The sequence below is a fragment of the Mus caroli genome, unplaced genomic scaffold, assembly GCF_978045245.1.
Source record: "Mus caroli unplaced genomic scaffold, Mus_caroli_1 scaffold_19, whole genome shotgun sequence".
Classification (NCBI taxonomy): domain Eukaryota; kingdom Metazoa; phylum Chordata; class Mammalia; order Rodentia; family Muridae; genus Mus; species Mus caroli.
The window spans coordinates 63586268-63607386 of record NW_028227274.1 but is presented as its reverse complement, the minus strand read 5'-3'; the positions used below and the strand labels follow the sequence as shown (position 1 = coordinate 63607386).

Here is a 21119-nt window from a genome sequence, read left to right as displayed (position 1 = left end):
ATATGAAGTGCACGCCCCACTCAGCCCCAAAGGCTAACTGGCTTACGGCTTGATTGACAGATAATGGGCTCTAGGGAACCAATGAGAACACGAGGGCTCGAGGGCTCTGACTTGACAGGTCAATCCACTGATGGCTTTATAACTTGGTGACATTACTGGAAGGCGATAGAAACTGGGATATGGGGCCTGGCTGAAGTGGGTTAACTGGGTGCTTTTGAAGGGTGCGTCGTGGCTCTGGCTCTCGTCTGCCTGTTTCCTGGCTGCCCCGAAGTGAGGAGTTTCAGCCCCTGTGTTCTTCTTCCATGATATAAGCCCAGAAACAGAGTGAACTGGCTATAGACTGAAACCGGAAGCCAAAAATAAGCCCTCCTTTCTTTTCAATTCTCTGTCAGATATTTTTGTCGTGGCGAAGAAAGGCTGATACAGTATCCAAGAAGAGGAAGAGTGGAACACAGTTCAGACAGGGAATATGGTGGCTAGTTCTTGCTTCAGCCTGCCCGCCACCTGTGAGTTGTGTGTTCCTAGGAAGGGATAGGCTCTCCAGTTACAGTATTTTGTTTTGTTTCTTGTTGTTGTTGTTGTTTTTCGAGCCCTGGCTGTCCTGGAACTCACTCAGTAGACCAGGCTGGCCTCGAACTCAGAAATCCCCCTGCCTCTGCCTCCCAAGTACTGGGAGGTGTGCACCATCAATCACTACCCGGTGGTCCAGGTACAGTTTTTAAAATCAGGATACATAGTGAATCATTTTTTAAGCTCTGAGGGCCTAGGGTCACAAAACTTTCTGGGACTTACACTTACAGGTATCTTCTGAGTCAATATCCTCCCTCGACCCCCACGTAATCTAGCAATGATCAAGCAAAACTAAGGAGATTCAACAGGGGGGAAGATCCCAGGGTCACAGCAAAGTAAAGCTTTCCAGGAAGACAAACGACATCACTTAAGATAGAAAGAGCACATTATTCTGAGTACTAAAGATGATGGAGGAGTCAGGGTCAGAGGGGAGCACAAGAATCATTGGAAAACACCACATGGGAGAGAGACAACACACTCAGCTCCCCAGATCAGCCCTGGTAATGAATGTTCAAGAAAACAGGTGAAGTCCTGGCTCATCTGACAAGCCCTCAAAGCAAATCAATGGAGATGAGTGGAACTTAAGCATCTCCCAGAAACTTCTTTCTGCCTAGGGAGGCCTTAAGCCAGCTCCCTGAGTTCTTGGAGGGACTCCTATCTTTGTAAACTTAATGGAGACAGGCTGAGCAAGTGGGAAATAGGAGCGCTCCTATATTCAGTCAATTTCTCCTGCTTATTCAGTCAAATCCTCCTGCTTAAAACGGATGTCTGGAAGTTATTTCTCAAGGGTACCCATGAAGACTTGAGCTGCAGTCTCTGATCTTCCAGCATCACTCCAGAAAAATCTAAACACAATTGCACACTAGCCACTTGGCTAGATGTGTTCCCATTTCCCTGCTTGTCTTGTGCACTGCTTAAAAACGATGATAATCGTGAAGAAGCGCTCTGATTTTTTTTAAATCGAGGCATCTCCCTAGAGCCTCATTTTAAAAGTACTCATTATTGATTTTAATTATTTTTTTTTCTGAAACTGTCATTTCAGAACAATGAACCAGCAATTTTTGATTCATTCTTCCTGTTCTAATCTGAGGTTAGCACTATGCCCTTTCCAGGTCTTTTTGCATCTGAGGAGTTATTTCCCCAACCCCCCCCCCCCCCCAAGGAGCACAGGCCACTAGTCAGCCAGCTCTCCAGGCTTAGTCACGTTTGCTCTGCTTCTTCTTAGAAATGGTTTAGTTGGATCATTTTGCTTTCTTCTTATTGCTACTTGAGAAAGCGCCTAAGTCACCATTCCTTTGTCCGTAGACAGCTCATTTGCATGATTTCAGACGGCTTTTCAAATGCTCGTTAAGTCCTTTCGCCCTTTCTTCCATTAAAGTACTCTATTTAATGTGTGCCTACCTGAATTAGCTCAGTGCCTGATTGCTCCTGCTGGCATTCTGTCACTCTAGTGAAATAACTTGAGATGACTAACTCATAGGGGGCCTATTTTCTCACTATTTTAGAGATTCCATCTATGATTTGGCAGACCTGTCACCTTGGGTCTGTGGTAGGGGTTCCGGATGCCAAGGAGAGCAGTCAGTATCAGAGGGAGATGCTGACCTCATAGCTAGGAAGTAGAAGCCCAGGTGTCACAACTCCCCTTGAGGACATGCCATCAATAACTTAAAGACCAACTTCTATGTGTAACCTCTTGAAGTTCAAGAGGTCACTAGCACCACCCTGGGGACAAATCTGTAGCCTATGTACTTTGTGGGTGGAGGGATAGTCAACACCCAATCTATAGCACTTGCCAAGGTATAGATTTCAAAGAGCTGAACTCTCTCAAAGGTGATTAGGAACATGTAGCAAAGGTCTTAAACTCACCGACCGAGAAGGAAATCAGCTCGATGGCAAAACTGTTCCAATGGGCATTTGAAGAGCGAGGACGTAAACAGCCAATAGGCATAGGGATATGTAACACATATTTTCAAATACATATAAAACCAGCTTGTAAGGTTAGCAGGTACTCAACTTGGATGTTGTCTTTTCTTCTGTCCAGGAAGCTTCAAGTCAATACATGACTCAGAACTGTCTGGATGTGTCATTGCATTGTTTGTCTGGCCCCTAACGTGTACTCCTTCTGTTTCCACCTTCCTCGTAGTCTGCAGTACAGGCATTCACCACTACATAGAGCTGAATGTGTTCTACTTTAAATAATAAACAGCAAAGGCAAGCATTGGGGCAGTCCTTTATAAGCAAAGTAACCTTTTGGTGAGCCTATTAAGAGGTGACTGACCCTACCAGGGACATGCCATCACCTCTGTCTGAGTTTTAGGTAATCTTTAGCAAGCTACAGTTTGGAAGCTAGAAGTCAAAATGCTTTTATTATGTGTCCAGAGCAAGACTCTTTCTCCAAAGAGTCTACATAAATAAATAAATAAATAAATAAATAAATAAATAAATGCATTGACATGCAGTGTGTGTGTGTGTGTGTGTGTGTGTGTGTGTGTGTGTGTGTGTGTGCTGTTATGTCTTGGCTCTGGGGAGCTTTCAAGTTGGCAGCCTCTAAGACTGTTGTGGCCATTCAAATTTTTTTGGCCACTAGAAACCGACTCTCCTCTCTGGAAAAAGAGGTCCTTTGGAGTGGCATGAGCTTTTGAAAGAAGCACTGTGCACATGGAGTGGTACAGCTGATAGTTGGGCAAGGCCTTATTGCTGGGCTATAGACAAGAAGGAGCTGTGCGCTGTTGAAGATAGATCCCCATTGAATGATCATGGGGAAGACAAAACAAGGTCTGTTCAACCCACCTTGGGTGCTGAGTGGGTGCTGCCAGCTGCCCCTGGTTCCTTGGCATTGGGGCTGAGCAACCCAGTATCACAGCTAAGCATCTTGCTGTATGCAGCCTTGCCCACATGTTAGCTATGCTGTCCTAAAGATAGAGTGATTCCTAACTTACAGAGTAGTAGGATAGGAACTCAACTTTCCTCTTTGGTTTTTCGAGACAGGGTTTCTCTGTCTAGTCCTGGCTGTCCTGGAACTCACTTTGCAGACCAGGCTGGCCTCGGAACTCAGAAATCCTCCTGCCTCTGTCTCCCCAGTGCTCACTCCTGGTTCAAAAGATGCAAGACCTTCTTTTACTTTCCATAGCAACATTGTTGCATCTTCTGGATTAATGGCTACTTTTCTTCCCTATCTCTGAATCCTCATGAGTGAACAAGTAATGGCCCTCTTGAGGACATAAAGATGTGGTTTTCTTTTATGGTCCGCTGACACAACCAAGCCCCACCTTCCTGGCTTATGGCCATTCACAAAGTGAGATTGTGCCTCATGTGCCTGCTGTCTTCTGTTCCTCACATTGCAGTGAATAAACAAACTTGCTGTTTCTGAAAACTGAGGCTACAGCTAAGTAAGGTGTCTAAGACCCTCTCTGTAGGCCTGGAATCCAGGCCCTTCTGCTTTCTCAGCCTTTTTTTTCCCTGAAGGAACTGGGGAAATGAAGAGAGGGCAGCAAGACAGGTGAGGGTCTTCCTGAATCTGAACTGAGAATCACAGAGTTACTGAACATCAGTGACTATGCTCACGGGACAGTTTCCTTGAGTTCGGCTCCAGCCTTTTAGGGGTGTCTTAACTACCCCCTTTCTATGATTCTCGCTGTGCTGGACTCTGTATTCCTAGAGCAGGACACCTTACCACTCTCTGGGACTCACTCAGCATTTACTGTGCCAGGGAACGTTCCCCTCAGATGTGGATCTGTTCGTGGATAGAGTTAATCTTTCATCAGAGTACTATTAGAGTCTCAAACAGTGGAGGAACTGATAGGATTTAGTGGACCTTGTCTTAAACCATTGGTCTATTCCAGAGGAGGCAGTATAAATCAAAGATTTGAAGTCTGTTGGACCCCCCCCAAAAAAAAACAAAACTAAAACCAGCCAACAACAAAGCCTAGTACTGAGACAAGCTAACACCGGTGGATGCTCGTTGTCAAACTGAGACAAACCCAAATGGAAGTTCACATTTATGCAATCATCATATAAGGACACAATTACAATGGGATTTTTGTCTACTTTTGAAGCCATGCATGTTCTTATCAATTTTTGAGTCAAGATTGCAGCCCTAAACATTGACGTAACTATCTCCAACTTAAGGTCAGGAATCAGAATCTACCTGGGGCGTCAGCCCAAGGTCCAGCTTAGATGTCCTAGTGTCTCAGCTCCCCCATCTGCGGACTGGGTAGAGTGATTATAGATGATCTCTCAAGTTGTTCTGGGAAAGATGTGATGAAGAGTCCGTGTGTGCCTGGTACGGAACAAGTACAGTAGGGTAGCCTTGGCTAATGTCATCTTCATCATCCTTATCTGTCGTACTGCCAGTTACTTATTCATAATACTTAGTAATATTGGGCAGGGGGATGGAGGGATAGACACAGTCACTAAGGTGTATATTATTTAAAGGGTCTTAAACATATTGGTGGGAAGACTGGGGCAAGAGGATTGCTTGGGGCCTGGAATTTGAGACCAACATAGTAAGATCTCTAACTCAGAACAAAATCACCTACCAAGTGGAAGCCCTCAGTTCTGAATCCTTGTGTAAAGGTCAGAGCCTCTTTCACTCTTTCTTTCACCTCATCTACATTTAGATTTGAGTTTAGAGTCCTTGATAACCCTCATGCCCAGGGTACCTGGGTCATCGACATAATTAAGAGGAGTTCTGAGCTATGCTAACAGCAGCTTCCAGAAGCTCCTAAAGGCTCCTGGCTTTCCTGATGCCAGTTGGCCCTTTCAGAATGTCCCTACATAGTCATGTTGTGTGTCAGAGTAAGAATATGAAACCACAACACAGTAATCCTCTCTATGTGTGAATCTGTTGTTTAATTAGCTGATTGGGGGATTCTAGTCTATGCACCAGCCCATTGGCTGAAAGAGCAAGGCAGAAAGACATTAGCTCCTTCCTTCTTGAGGGAGTTAGAACTTCCGAATGACAAAGCATGTGAATGTTAATGTCCCCTATTCCAGCGCAGGGGACAACTCCAGTGTTTCCTTGGCCATCGTCCAAGCTGGTCAGAAGGACCAGGGCCTGTATTACTGCTGCCTCAAGAACAGTTATGGAAAAGTCACTGCTGAGTTTAACCTCACAGCTGAAGGTAAACCTCGGCTTCACGGCTGCTCATCAAAGCCCTGGGCCCCTGCCAGCCCAAAGGGACACCTGTCCTGACCCCATTCTCTTTGTTTCCTTCCAGTTCTCAAACAGCTTTCAAGTCACACAGAATATAGAGGTAAGTGACATGAGCCGGCCTGTCCGGAACTGGGCTCCCCACCCAATTATGAAACAGCCCCTTGAAGAAGAATGCTCACGGTTCTGTGCACTCTTGCAACCAAGTAGAGGATCGCCCAAGTAGGGCTTTGGAAGTGCGCCCTGACTCAGGATCTGTTTCCGTGAGGCTGGAAGGGCTATTGTCCCGGAAAGAATTTCGGTAGATTGCAAATACCTAGAAATGTATCATTTGTGAAGATTAAACTGCAATCATGCCATCTTGGGAAATTGGGCAGGGGAATTTGGACTTCACTTTCTGTAGACATAAGCCTTGCTTGCACGGGGTTTTCTAGCCCTCGATGCTAGAGGGAATCAAGAGAGAATCAAGATGCTCTACAGGCTGGTGCCTAGGAAACACAAGGCTGAGGCTGTGCTGGGTGTGATGGCCTCATCTGTGACCCTAGCTCTGGGGTGTGTATGTGTGTGTGTGTAGCCACATGGTTTCTTTATAGCAAAGAACCAGGTGAGAGATTCTAATGTCTACACACTAGCCACACAGTTGGCCCACTGCCATGATTCTCTGATTTCCTCTTCAGTTTGACTAGCTGAGCAGAATATGACCTTGTTTGATTGATGTGTGCTGCCTTTTGGTACATATGGTATAACAGCTGCCGCTCCTAACCATTCATGCAACAGCGAGGCCGTCCATTGAGTTTCCACAGCCTGGCACAGTCTGAGCTTGCTATGCCTTCTGTTATTCCCTCTTAAGGAAAACGACATGTCTACCTACCCCCACCCACCCCTGCCCATTGTTCTAGGAGAGCGGGGAGGCTCCTGGCTATAGAGTCTTCCATTTCTTGTGATCTGAATGACCCCCACACAGCCACTTTTTAGCAAGATGTAGCACTGGAAAGAACTGCCCACAGCAGCAAGGCTGTTCTACACACCCCTGCAGCCAGCCCTGCATCAGCACATGCTCAGACAACCCTTCCACAGCATAACACCCTTGGCCAATTTCAGGATTGGTTAATTTGTGCATTGGTGGTTATATCGAATGAGCCTCTGGAAGGCATGCTGCATGGTATTTAAAGCAAACAAAATAGCTGAGACTTCTGGAAAACAAGACAACGAGAGAGAATCAAGATGCTCTAAAGGCTGGTGCATAGGAAACACAAGGCTGAGGCTGTTCTGGGCGTGATGGCCTCATCTATGACCCTAGCTCTGGGGTGTGTATGTATGTGTGTCCACACAGTTTCTCTGTAACAAAGAACCAGGTGAGGGATTCTAATGTCTACACACTAGTCTCACAGTTGGCCCACTGCTATGAGTCTGTTCCCAGCAAAGAACTGCCCTTCGGTTACCTGAGGTAGCTGGGAGCATGAGTCGGGACACTGTTGGCCTCTTTCAGGCTTTGGATAGCACTGCAGCTTCTTCCCCTGTGCACTCGCTCTATTCCTGTCTCTCCTGAGGGCCCCCGACATCCCTATGTCTCTGCCAGCTCTCACCTTGAGCAAGATCTGACTGAAACAAGTCATCTGCTAAGGTGTCACCGTGGAGAACATTTTTTTGGTGTCTTCACAGAGGAGGAGGCAATTCCAACAGACGCTAGCTCTTTCCCTCCAGAGCATTTCAAGAGACTGTGACCACTCCTCAGATCTTTAATTTTCCCTCTTGTGGTGATATCCTTATTAAAGTGATATTCACATTAGACTTTATAGTCAGGATTGTTAATCATACTGCATAGCACATGCTATTTAGGTAACTTTCACCTTTAGCTCATTTGATGATTTTTTTTTTTCACTGAGTCACCTTGTTTATGCACAGTGCTGGAGAGAGAGTGCATGTACCAGACTGGTCTAGCACTAGTCTCTGGTGTCTTAATTGTGTTCAGCTTCATGGTCCTTTTTGTTAATGAGGCAGCACACTCTTCTCTGGCCTTTGGCCTTCTGGAGTATCTGTCTGCCTCCCCTCTTCCTAGTGTAGCTTTCGGCCATTCACCTAGTTCTTCAGGGTGAAGATTCCCGCTGCCTGCTGTTTTTTGCTTTCTGACTATAATCTTCTAGAAGAACCCTGTCTCTTCACAGTCTTAATGCCTAGTTTGAGTCATAGGCTGCCCGTGTGTGTGTGTGTGTGTGTGTGTGTGTGTGTGTGTGTGTGTGTGAGTGTGAGTGTGTATGTGTGTGATCCTTTTTTAATGGAGGCAGTATAACCCAAGATGAGGAATTTTATTCTTCTTGTTTATAAACACATAGGGTGTGTGTATGTGTGTGTGTACACATGCGCACACATGCTTGGGTAGTGGAGTGGGACAGTACCCACTGTGGGTCTACTGCCCCCAGATTCTAGCAGGATGGGCTTCCCTGGAAGGCTAGAAGTGTGCAGAGCCAGCCCAGGGCACACATGCATCCATCCTGATGCAGACTTCTCAGATTTAGGGCTGGCCTCAACATCCTTCAGAGAACACTCACTTCCATGTGCTATAATCACTCATGTGGTCACAAATTCTCCTATTTTAAGGAAAGAAAACCAGTGTCTGATAGAAAAAAAAAAAAGTCCTCAAATATCTTCAGGGTTGTGGCTTGTTTGGTGGGTATGGGTGAAGCCCATTAAGCTTCCCTCCCTACTTGGCACCCACCCTTTTAACTCCATAAACCCACCTCCATGTTCATCATGCATTCTTCTCCTTTAAAAGGGCCCCAAGCCATATAAAAGTCAAGCTGCACACAGTGTGCTCTGCCCCTGCTGCAGGACATCGTGGCTCTACATGTGGTAGATGAGTCATTGCTTTATGACAGACACTTAGAAACTACGTTTGAGGGTCCGGGAGATGGCTCACTGGGTGAAGGCACTTGCTGCCAATCCTGATGACCCGAGTTCAAGGCCCAGGTCCAGCATGGTTAAAGGAGAGAACCGTTTTCTGTAAGATGTCCTCTGACCTACATACATACACACATACACACACACACACACACACACACACACACACACACACACACATTGAGTAAGTGCTGTTGGATCTTCTCAATGGTTCTCCTCCCTCTTCTGCTTTGCCCATCTTTTAGAGTTGCTTTTCGCTACTTTGCTCGTCTCTGCTTCTGTTTTCCAGCTATGCAAACGTCTTCCTTGGCCTCCCCAGCTTTGCTCCCACCAGTCTTTCCTTGTCCATGGCCCTCAGCCTGTCCTGGTCATGTTTTCCTTCAATGACCTTTCTCCTCATTCTCTCTCACTCCCACCTCCTGCTAGCTGCATCTCTGTTGGGCATTAAACATGATCTGTCTCTCTGGGTTCTACAGGTCCCATTTGTCTTTATCCTTACAAAGGCAGAGTAGCTACTCAAAAGACCAGGACTGGAAATGATTCAGTCCGCTGAAAGCTGTACTGTGTTTCAGGATGTGAAGAGATTGAATTCAGCCAGCTCATCTTCAAAGAAGATGTTTTCAATGACAGCTACTTTGGGGACCACCTACGTGGCCAGATCTCCACGGAGGAGCTTCACTTTGGTGAAGGGGTGCACCGCAAAGCTTTCCGGAGCAAGGTGATGCAGGGCCTCATGCCCGTCTTCCAGCCCGGCCACGCATGCGTACTCAAGGTGCACAATGCTGTCGCCCATGGGACCAGAAACAATGACGAACTTGTGCAGAGGAACTACAAACTCGCTGCCCAGGTAGGTCAGGGAGCCCATGGGTGTCTCTGTGGGTGGGAGAATGACACATGACATGAGAGGAACATGAGACTCAGAGTTGAGAGTAGAGTATTTCCTCAAGAACATTTGACTTTTTTCAAGTGTGGTTTAAGCTAAATGATTGGGGGTCCTTACTTCTTAGGTCTCACAAGAAGTTGGGGTTTACTTAGCCCAGGGACACCTTTCCTCTTTTTACCTGGGGTTCACTGGACTGTGATCATGTTGGTCCACTTGGACAAGGGGTGACATAAAGGGAGGGGTTCTAGTGACAGTAGATGCTGGGATCCCGAGGATAGATAGAACCAGCGTTAGAGTGTGAAGAGAGGTGGGGAAGAGGGAACGGACGTTTAGAAAGTTCAGGAGTCATCTTGTTTCCTGCTTTCTTGGGTTTGTTCAAAGTCTGCCTATAAACTCTAAGGGAAGATTGAACAACGTGTCTAGCTAGATTCCCTCTCTCTAAAACTTTGGGACAAGAGACAAGACAGAAGAGGGGGAGGCGTTCATGGAGCAAAGAGCAGCTCCTTCTCCCCACCTAAGCCTTGACCTGTGGTTCACCTTGACACCAGCAGTGGCCAACCTGCTAGAGTTAGGTCTAGAACTTTCCCAGTAGGCCCTGTAAACTGTTACCCATGGGATTAGAAGACAGGACTTGGGGAGGCTCTCATGTACCAGCAAGCACTGATCACCCAGGTCAGGCGTGGAAATGTCCCATAGCATGGTGTGCTAATAAGGGCAACTCCTGGGCTCCGAGTGGGACAGAGATTTCCACTTGTTCTGCTTCCTCCCCAAAAGCCAACCTCTTTTCTTCTTTCCTTTCTTCCTCCCCTTACCTTCTTTCCTCTCAAGCATGACCCAGTCATGGAAGTTCCCCACAGCATCCTGCCTCCTGGTCAGTAGGACTTACAGGGTAGCAAGCACAATCAGTCCACTTGCCTTATCCCCAGGAGGAATTCTATCAAATGTTCACTATTCACTACTCCAATTGTACCTCTGGAAAGGAATTGTGGAAGATCTTGGGATGACATCATGCCAAAGGGCCTGTCTCTTTAGATCAGGAACAACCTCCCCCCATGTTGTTTCTAGAAATATTATGGTTCCCAGACACTTTGCCTGAGAGGCCATTTCTCTGACATTGGCTTCTGTAACTCATGTCTCAAAGCACCTTTATGGATGGCCAATTCTACATTGTAAGCTTTGTTTCTGGGGTATAGTTTAGTGGCAGGACACTCACCTAACCTAACTCACAAGGTCCTGGTAAGGGTCCCCAGAACTAAAACAAACAAACAAAAAAAGATGCTTCTGTGATGCCAACCAGCCATGAAGGGCCTAGGAATCTATTTATCTGAGCAATCTTAGAAATAGGAATTGTCTTGCTAAGCAATATTCTGAATTCTCCCAGTCACTCAGATTCACCGTGTTTTTGTCCGATACAGGAATGCTACGTTCAGAATACTGCCAGATACTACGCCAAGATCTACGCTGCTGAAGCACAGCCTCTGGAAGGCTTCGGAGAGGTGCCGGAGTAAGTTTGTGCAGGCTCCCATGTGTTGCTACCTCTGATTTGCTATGAATGTGGAAGGCCTAGAGGGCGGGAGGGTGAGAAGGGTCAAGTGTTTGATTTCATCTGATTATCAACTCTGTGAGGGATCACGTGGCCACCGTCTTGTTCTTGTTTGATCTCCAGAGGTGTATAAGAATGCCTGATAAATATTATTTTTTTAATTAAAAAAGTTAATTATGTGGGGCTGGAAAGGTGGCTCAGTGGCTAAGAACCCTGGCAGCTGTTCCAGAGCACCTGGGCTCAGTTGCACTCACATGGTGGCTCACTCCAGCCCTTGGGGCTATCACTCTGAGGCCTTCTTTCGGCCTCTGTGGGCACTGCATGCGTGTGGTGCACAGGTACATATTGCAGGCAAAATACCCGTACAAATAAAAAGATGTTAATTTTTAAAATGTAAAAATGTGAGCTGGAGTTACAGGTGTTTGTGAGCCACCAGGTGTTGGGCTACCAGATGTTGGTACTGGGGACAAATCTGGAGTCCCTTGAAAAAACAGCAAGTGTTCTTAGTCACTGAGCCATTTCTTCTGTCCTTTGATGATCTGTAAAAAAAAAAAAAATTTTTTTAATTGTGCTGCTGGAGAGATGGCTCAGGGGTTAAGAGCTCTTGCCACTCTTCTAGATACCCAGATTAATTTCCCAGCAGCGTTCATGTGGTGAATCACAACCTCCATAGCTCCAATTCCAGAGGACCTGACACCCTCTTCTGGTCTCCAAAGGCACAGCATGGCTATGGTGCAGAGATACATGCAGACAAAACACCCATACACATAAAGCAAAACCACATATTTTAAAAAGTTCATTATCATCATTGTGAATGTGCATACGTGGAGTTCAGAGACCAACTCTGTAGAGTTGGTTATCATTACACCCTTATGTAGGTTCCAGGGTTTGAACTCAGGTCAACAGGCTTATAGAGCAAGTGCCTTTACCTACCTGCTCAGCCACCTCACCAACCCTGATACTAATTAAATATATACTAATTAAATATTATACTATGTAAATAGACATGTGAGTGGAATAATGGGTGCTATCACATTAGTAGGTATTATGGTATCTACCAAGTTAAATAGAAAATCAGATATACCTCTGTCTTAGTCAGGGTTTCTATTCCTGCACAAACATCATGACCAAGAAGCAGGTTGGGGAGGAAAGGGTTTATTCGGCTTACACTTCCATACTGCTGTTCATCACCAAGGAAGTCAGGACTGGAACTCAAGCAGGTCAGGAAGCAGGAGCTGATGCAGAGGCCATGGAGGGATGTTCCTTACTGGCTTGCTTCCCCTGGCTTGCTCAGCCTGCTCTCTTATAGAACCCAAGACTACCAGCCCAGAGATGGTTCCACCCACAAGGGGCCTTTCCCCCTTGATCACTAATTGAGAAAATGCCTTTCAGTTGGATCTCATGGAGGCATTTCCTCAACTGAAGCTCCTTTCTCTCTGATAACTCCAGCCTGTGTCAAGTTGACACAAAACTAGCTGGTACATACTTCCTCTTATAGATTTCACTTTCATTGCCTTGTCAAAGCAATAAACAAGTACAAGAGAATTAAGGTCATAATACAACTAGCCTGAGAAGCATAGGCTCTGGCGACGCAGTAGGAAAGGGTGGACACAGTAGGGAAGATCAGGAGCACTGAAACAGACTCCACTTCCTATGATCCTCTGAATGGAAAGTATCTTGGGCCTCAGCAAATTTCTGAGAGTCTGGAGCCCGTGTTTATTAACTGTTTGTATAATAAGGTCATATTTGCATACTAAGTAGAAAGAGAAAGGGCCATGTCAGGACTTGCTGGAAATGCAGAAAGAGCAGCCATTTGTACATCCGTGGAAGAAGGCGGCAAAGAAGGAAGCGGTTCTTGACTGTATGCACCTGTTCACTCAGAAACATCTCCCTTGGGCAGCCCGATACAGTAGGATGTCCAGAACTTCCTGTTCTCTGCCAAGAAGCACGCCGCATGAGCATCTAGGAAAACTAATACGCTGCAGAGGGCAAAAACAATGCAATGTTTTCCTGCTAAACACGAAGACAGCCGTTGGCAAGACGTCAGTTTCATACTGTAGGAACCTGCCTGTTAGCTTTCTCGTTCTCTCTCTTTCCAGCCCCTGTTCTCTTACGTTCTTCTGCCTTAAGGGAGGAAAAGTAAAAAGCATAGCAGAGTTTTAGGGCAAAAGACCACATTCTGGCAACTCCAACAGGCTAGGCTTGGACACCGGTCCCAGTAGGACCAGTGATGGTGAAAACCAGTGCAAAGACCTTGAGTCCATGCATTGAGAAAAGGGATGGAGAGGGATCCAGGGACTCCGAGTGCATCCATGGGGTGCTGACAGGAGTTAGACATGGAAATACAGGAAGCGGGAAGCACGCATAACTAAGCAAGAAGAGGGCCGGGATATGCATGGTTAAACAACCCTCTACCTTTGCTTCTGCAAGGTGAGCCAGAGTTGTTACTGCTGTCACCCTGAGGACATGATCTGTTTCCTCCTGCTCCTCTAGGGTGCAGCCTTCTTTGTCTTCATGGATAATTGACCTATCTAGGGTGTGGCCTGTCTTGGGAGGCTTTGCTGTTTCTGGAATCCAAGGGTTAGGAGGATGGGTTATGTCTGTGACTTCAGCCTTGATGAAATAGATTAGGTAGGCAGACACTCCTGGAGTGTTTAACATGCCTAGGCAAAATCAAGCAGGAGTCTGCCCACCCATGCCCCCCCAAAAAGGAATAGGAGACAAAACGGAGGCGGAACTGCTTTCAGCCTGCTTTTAGTTAGTCACCTTGTCCCAAAATGGAGAATCAAGGCTTTTGATTAAACCAGGTCCTTTTTAACCATTACATTTTAATGTAGTGTGTGTGTGTGTGTGTGTGTGTGTGTGTGTGTGTGTGTGTGTGTTACAGTGAATGTATGGAGGTCAGAGGACATCTTACAGAAAACGGTTCTCTCCTTTAACCATGCTGGTCCTGGGCCTTGAACTCGGGTCATCAGGATTGGCAGCAAGTGCCTTCACCCAGTGAGCCATCTCCTGAACCCTCAAAAGTAGTTTCTAAGTGTCTGTCATAAAGCAGTGACTCATCTACCACATGTAGAGCCACGATGTCCTGCAGCAGGGGCAGATGCACACTGTGTGCAGCTTGACTCTTATATGGCTTGGGGCCCTTTTAAAGGAGAAGAATGCATGATGAACATGGAGGTGGGTTTAAGGAGTTAAAAGGGTGGGTGCCAAGTAGGGAGGGAAGCTTAATGGGCTTCACCCATACCCACCAAACAAGCCACAACCCTGAAGATATTTGAGGACATTTTTTTTTTCTATCAGACACTGGTTTTCTTTCCTTAAAATAGGAGAATTTGTGACCACATGAGTGATTATAGCACATGGAAGTGAGTGTTCTCTGAAGGATGTCGAGGCCAGCCCTAAATCTGAGAAGTCTGCATCAGGATGGATGCATGTGTGCCCTGGGCTGGCTCTGCACACTTCTAGCCTTCCAGGGAAGCCCATTCTGCTAGGATCTGGGAGCAGTAGACCCACAGTGGGTACTGTCCCACCCCACTACCCGTGCATGTGCATGCATGTGTGTACACACGTACACACACACACACTCAAACACACAACAACAACCATGTTTTCTTCCAGATATAGGCTTCTGAAGCAGGTTTTCCTTTAGGGAGCTTTTCAGATCTTGAAGAGAAAACACTCCCCTGGAGTTTTTGTTTTCGAATTCATGAATATCAACAGCATCATGTTGTCTATGCAAATGACTCCAACTGGGCAGAGACCTGGCTAATTGAGATTGTGAATAATACCCAGACCTCTTTCTGGCTCCCCATTTCCCCAAAGGCTACAGAATTAATAAGAACCCGGACAAACCATGAACTCTTTCCTATGGTGGGTAATTGGCTAGAAGGAATCAGATCTGCAGATTCCCTGAGTCTTGCAGATGTGACAAAGCATGACAGACAGACAAACAAAAGCTTGATGGCCAGTCTATGTTTTAGGGGTGTTCAGCAGGGGCACAGCTCCATGGGCCCCTCCCATCTGACTGCCCCCAGATGTCTCTGTAACAAGATGCAGAGGCCATCATCCTAAGCGGGTGGCAGTGGGGCTGCTTTAAGAGCCTTTCGATGGCTCCTCCTTCCACCTGGAAGGTTCTTTCCTAAGATATCCTTGTGGCTGCCTCCCAGTTTCCTGCAGGTCTCACTCAGATGACCTTTATTAATAACCAAGGGCTTCTGAGTCTCTTCAAATGAAAGACCAGTTCCTTCACCACCGCAGTGCAGTCTCTTCACCAGCCACTGCCTTCGACTTCTGCCTGCTGTCTGCCTCCGTGCAGTTACTCTCTGTGTGTTACCTTCACTTAAATGCAAGTTTCAGGCAGGGATAGGCAGAGCCTTTCTTCTCTTTACTGCTGTTTGTGAGAGACTGGCTAGGAGAGTGTTAGCAGAGAGGCCACTGAAGATGAGTGTTTGCTGACTGAAAGAAGGGAGGGAAAGAAGAAGGTAGGGAGGAAAGAAGAGAAGGAGAGAGGGAGGGAGGAATAGATGTGATGGGTGGGTGAATAGGTGGATGGATGGATGGAGAGCTGGGTGGGTGAATGGATAGATGAATGAATGGCTGGGTAGATAGATGGATGGATGGGTGAATGGATGGAGATCTGTGTAGGTAGATGGAGGATGAATAGATGGATGAATGGATGGATGGATGACTGATAACTACTGATCCATTGTATTACTGAATAAAATGATAGAGCCTACCATCTTAACTCCAGCCCGTAATCTTAGCCTGTAACCTCTGGAGTCTGAGACAAGAGGATCTAGAATTCTACACTACTCTGAGCTACCTAGGAAATGTGAGGCAAGCTTGGCTCCATAGACTTTTTTTTTTAACATTTATTTTTAAATGGGGCTGAAGAGATTAGCTTGCTATTTAAGAGCGCTGACTACTCCTTCCAGAGGGCCTGGGTTCCATTCCCCAGCATCCACATGGTAGCTCACAACCTCTAACTCCAGTTCCAGGGGATCTGACACCCGCTTCTGGCCTCTGTGAGCATCAGGCACATTCAGGATGCATATGCACGCAAGCAAAACACCCATACACATCAAATAAATTAAAAAAGCTGAAGCTGGACATGGTCATTCACACTTTTAATCCCAGAATTTGGGACACAGAGACAAGCTATTCTCCGTGAGTTCCATCCAGCCCAGCGTATTCTATAGAACAGGTTCCAGACCAGCCAGGGCTGATAGTAAGACAATGTCTCAAACAAAACAAAACAAGGGGCTGGAGGAATGGCTCAGTGGTTAAGAGCATTGACTGCTCTTCCAGAGGTCCTGAGTTCAATTCCCAGCAACCACATGGTGGCTCACAACCATCTGTAATGAGATCTGATGGCTTCTTCTGGTGTCTTTGAAAACAGCTACAGTGTACTCGTCATATATATATATATATATATATATATATATATATATATATATATATATGTAAAATAAATAAAATCTTTAAAAAAAAAACAGGAGGAGGAGGATGAGTTTCAAACCAACTCTAGGAACAAAATTCTGGTTCATTACATAATAACAGAGGGCACTGCAAAACATAAGAGAAAAAGCACAGAGTGAACTCTGGATTAACCATGTGTCCTGCTGCTCCAGGTGACTGGAATGCCCAGACACTGTTCCCATCTGAAACCCAGATGTGTGATCATGTCTTCCTCCCTGACAGGATCATTCCTATTTTCCTTATCCGTCGGCCCGAGAACAACATCCCATATGCCACAGTGGAAGAAGAGCTGATTGGAGAATTCGTGAAGTATTCCATCCGGGACGGGAAAGAAATCAACTTCCTCAGACGAGATTCAGAGGCTGGCCAGAAGTGTTGCACCTTCCAGCACTGGGTATACCAGAAAACAAGTGGCTGTCTCCTGGTCACGGACATGCAGGGTGAGCGGGGCAGGCGGCCCAGCTCTGCAGGGGCTGTGGGCCTGGGGTGCTCCTAAGGTTAGGAGGAAGGAACGAAGGAAGAGTGAGGTGAAGGAAGAGGAAAGGACAAGCATCTTCTCCCTAAGATGTTACTCATGTCCCATTACAAATGAAGCTTGGGGAGGTGGCTCACTCACCCAAAGACTGACCCCTAGGAAATGTCGGTGCCAGGGACGGAATCCTGGAGGCCACCACTAGAGTTTAGCGCCCTTGTATGAGACAATGCCTCATAGTCATGGAGTGGCATACTTCAGATTTTTCTCAGCAGTATTGTTATTCGGAAATCTAAAGGAACAGGGAGATTTGTACACGGAAGCCGAGGTAACTCACCATTGCCCTTTCTGCCTGGCTCCACCTGTGGGTACCAAATGGCCTAGAAACTTTCTTTATGTTTTGCTGGTGTAGCAAGAGGCCTCGACAGGGGAGTCAATGCCCCCACGACGAGCAGCATTTGCCTGGTGCTAATGGGAGCTGGGGATACCCCTGCTCCTTCAATCTATGGGCAAGTAATTCTGGGAAGCGTGCTCAGTGTAGGCTTCCAGCAGAGTACAGTCGCCTGTGGCAGTAACTGGGTCTTCATCTGTGTGCTTCCTCTATCTTTTTCTTCTTGTTTTTTTTTGCTTCTCTCTCTAATGAGCTTTATGTACTCAAGATATACATACATACATATATATTTATATATTATATATTATATAATATATTAGAATTTATAAAGTTATATACATGCATATACATGTATATGTTAGAATTTATTAAATCAGCCTGTGTTAAAATAGTACAACAGTTGTCTCTCACCTAAGAGCTGGGAACCTCGTGTTCCTCAGTGCCTGAGGCTGGGTGTTCAGCAAACAGAAACATAGAGATAGACAGGTAGAGAGACAGAGACACACAGAGACAGGCAGAGAGACAGAGACACACAGAGACAGGCAGAGAGACAGAGACACACAGAGACGGGCAGAGAGACAGAGACACACAGAGACAGGCAGAGAGAGACACACAGAGACAGACAGAATTTGTACAACTGTACAGGGAAGTGCCCATGTAGCCCCTTACGGAGGGAGCTTTGTTTAATACCCACACTTCACAGACCTGTTGCACATTATCAAAGCGAGAAGGTAAACACTGGTCCAGCAGAGAGGCAAGATTACAGGAGGGACTAGATCTCTCCAGCTTTTGCATGTATTCGCTTTTCTATGATTTTTATTTAGTATGTGTAGATGCTGCCCATGTTAAAGATGAGAGAGCCGAGGGCAGGAGCAGCGGCTTAGTGACTGCCAATCAATAATTGTCGATGGGTCCAAGACTCCAACCTACATTTTCAGCCTCTAGATATCACACTGCCTGCACAAGATGACAAACTAAAAACTTGTAGTAGGTTTACTTCCCAGTGTTTTCAAGTATCCCCTGATGTTAAAAGGTTCTGATGGGTGAATATCTTCTACAGAGCCCAGAGGGACTCCTGTGAGTCAGCTGGATCAGAAAATACTTCTGTCTTACAGATGAGTGAGCCGATCTGCAAAGGCAGCAATGCCTGTCCCCTCCCAGGAGTCATGCACACACACATGCACACACACACATACACACACATGCATGCACACATGCACGCACACACACACATACACACACATGCATGCACACACACACGCACACATGCACACACATACACACATGCACACACATACACACACAATCACACACACACACATGTACACACACACATGCACGCACACATGCACACACACATGCACACACATGCACATACACATACTCACACACACGCACACACACACACACACACACACACACACACACACACTTCTGAACAGAGAGCTATTTGTTCTGTTTGGATTCCGGCTGTACAATTGTTCTCCCCAAGCAGTTCCCTTCAGAGTTGATTCTGCGTTAAATGTATTTTGTCTACTGAAAACCAGCACCCCGGAGCTTCCTGTGCAGTTAGTTTTGCTTCCAGGCACTGGTAAACAACTGCAATGGAATATCACATCTCTCCGTAAACGATGTGTTGGCACAGTGCTTTGTAACAGTGTTTATTTACTGTCTGCTGCTCGGGAAGACCTCTTCACTGCCATTGTCGTTGTGGCACAAGCTCCACATTACTCTAAGCAACACCTCCACTTTGTCCAGTCTGGAATTAACAATAAGAAAAATAAAACCAGATGCAATTTGTTTGCTGAGAGGGGTTTGGTGAGACTTCAGGTTTGTGGGGTCAGACGTGGGTCTGTGACTTGGAACTGAGACCTGAGACCCTCTGAGACCCCTAGGCTTTCTAATGAGCCATCAGCAAACTGAGATTCTGAGAATAGACTTCTGGTCTTCCTCCCATCAGAACCAACCCATAGGCCACGACTAGCCTTGCCTCACTTTGACAGGTGCACATCAGTACCTCCCTCCAGTGACTGTTGAAAACCTTTGTTGACTTGCTGACAAATAATTAAACCAAATGAGCTAAGTCTCTGGGAAATGTGCACACACACACACACACACACACACACACACACAACTTCTGTCCTTCCTCATCCGTGTACACTGCAAGCATCCCCGAGCTTGCCCCCGACCTTGGCATTCTAATTTTCTAAACCAAAATGGTAGCTGTTGGCTGTGAGCAAGGGATGGCACTGCCAATGTTCAAGCATCCGTTGCCACACAACTTTGAAAAACTGAACCTTACTGGAACTTAGAGCTGTGGTGTTTAGACAGGACATTCCATGGGAAAAGATGTGTAAAGGGGCCTTTGCAATTTGACACCTTTAAAAAAATGATTGTACTTCCAACAACAAAGTGAATATGCAGCAGGCCTTTGTATGTTCAGTTTGTTAGTAGCTTTGGATGAATGAGATAACTCAGCGTTCACTGGGAACTTCTAAGTACCATGCTTAGCTCACAGGTGCATGCACAAAAGCTGGGCCCATTGCTTCTGGGTGACTCGCCAGTCTCAATAGCAACCATGTGGCATTTCTGCCATGCTCTGGGTGGACACTGCCGAACCAGAGTGTTCTGCCTTCTCTGGGTCTCTGGAATCCACAGCCATGGAACCAGGTTGCCATTTCAGTCCTATCCTAGAGTTGGCTAAAGATCTGGATCCTTCTTCCATACCCTCTACTGTCGCAGCTGCTCTATAGCCAAGTTACCTGCTCCTTGGCAGAGATACCACTGCCTACTGCCCAGCTCATATAGATCCCAGAGTCAGAGGTATGTCATAGGTGAGCAACGGGTCACTGGATTGCACAGGTTGGGTGCACTGAAGTAGGGCAAGTGCCCAGAGGCACCGTAGTAGAAAGTCAGAAGCAGAAAGAATAAATGGATAGAGCAAGAAGATGCTACAAAAGCCCCGGGACCTCCACACTCTGGGCATGAGAACTGGTGCTCTTCCCAACTGCTAGTAACATCTTCTGGTGTCCTTCCCAACTGCTGGCTGGGGCTGGGGCCGAGGGAGAGTGGTTCTTTACTATAGTAGGATGCTCAGCTTTCTCTTGCCGGAAGACAGTAGGCAGTCTATCTTCCTTACATCTCTGGATCCCTAACTACTTTCCAGCTGCCCTTCTTGGGAGGACAGGAGCCAAAAGGATCCCTTGTGCCTGGGTTTTCAGCAAGGACATCAGTGGCTTTTTGCTGAGCCAGAGTAGAAAGCTCGGTAGCTCTTTTATTATTTTGGGTTCCATTCTTCCCAACTCCACTGTAGTTCCACAGTTTTAAAAGTCTTAAATGGCCAAGCTGTGGATTCTAAATGTTACTGTTCCCAGACCGGTGGCTAAAAGTCTACCCATAAAGTTGTGAATGTTTCCTAGACTCTGGAAATTCTTGGCGGAAATGAGAAATTGCGTAGGTGGAGTTTGGCTCTGAACACGTTGCCTTGAATGTTCTTAGCGTTGCCGTTGGCCAAGGCAGTCCTTGGCCATGTTTCCTTCTATCAGTGAGGAGCAGGGGACCAAACCTAAGCCCAAGAGACAGCATTTCTTGGGAGAAAGCTCATGGGGAAAGTGCCAAGTCTCAAATTCAGGCAGGGATAAACCTGAAGGAGGCCTGACTTGGGTACCACTGCCTGAGTCACAGGTCTGCCCTCCTGCATCCTTAATCCCTTCTACAGACACAGGTGTG

The 21119-nt window shown here is 46.5% G+C and overlaps 1 protein-coding gene across 1 annotated transcript in view; it reads left to right on the top strand.

The window, feature by feature from the left end:
* Window positions 1-21119, top strand: part of Alpk2 (alpha kinase 2) — a 123853-nt gene that overhangs the window by 90697 nt on the left and 12037 nt on the right. The window contains exons 7-11 of the mRNA XM_021151041.3: window positions 5566-5693; window positions 5790-5825; window positions 9193-9467; window positions 10919-11007; window positions 16750-16967. Coding sequence (XP_021006700.1) covers window positions 5566-5693; window positions 5790-5825; window positions 9193-9467; window positions 10919-11007; window positions 16750-16967 — 746 coding nt within the window. The remainder of the gene's footprint in view (window positions 1-5565; window positions 5694-5789; window positions 5826-9192; window positions 9468-10918; window positions 11008-16749; window positions 16968-21119) is intronic.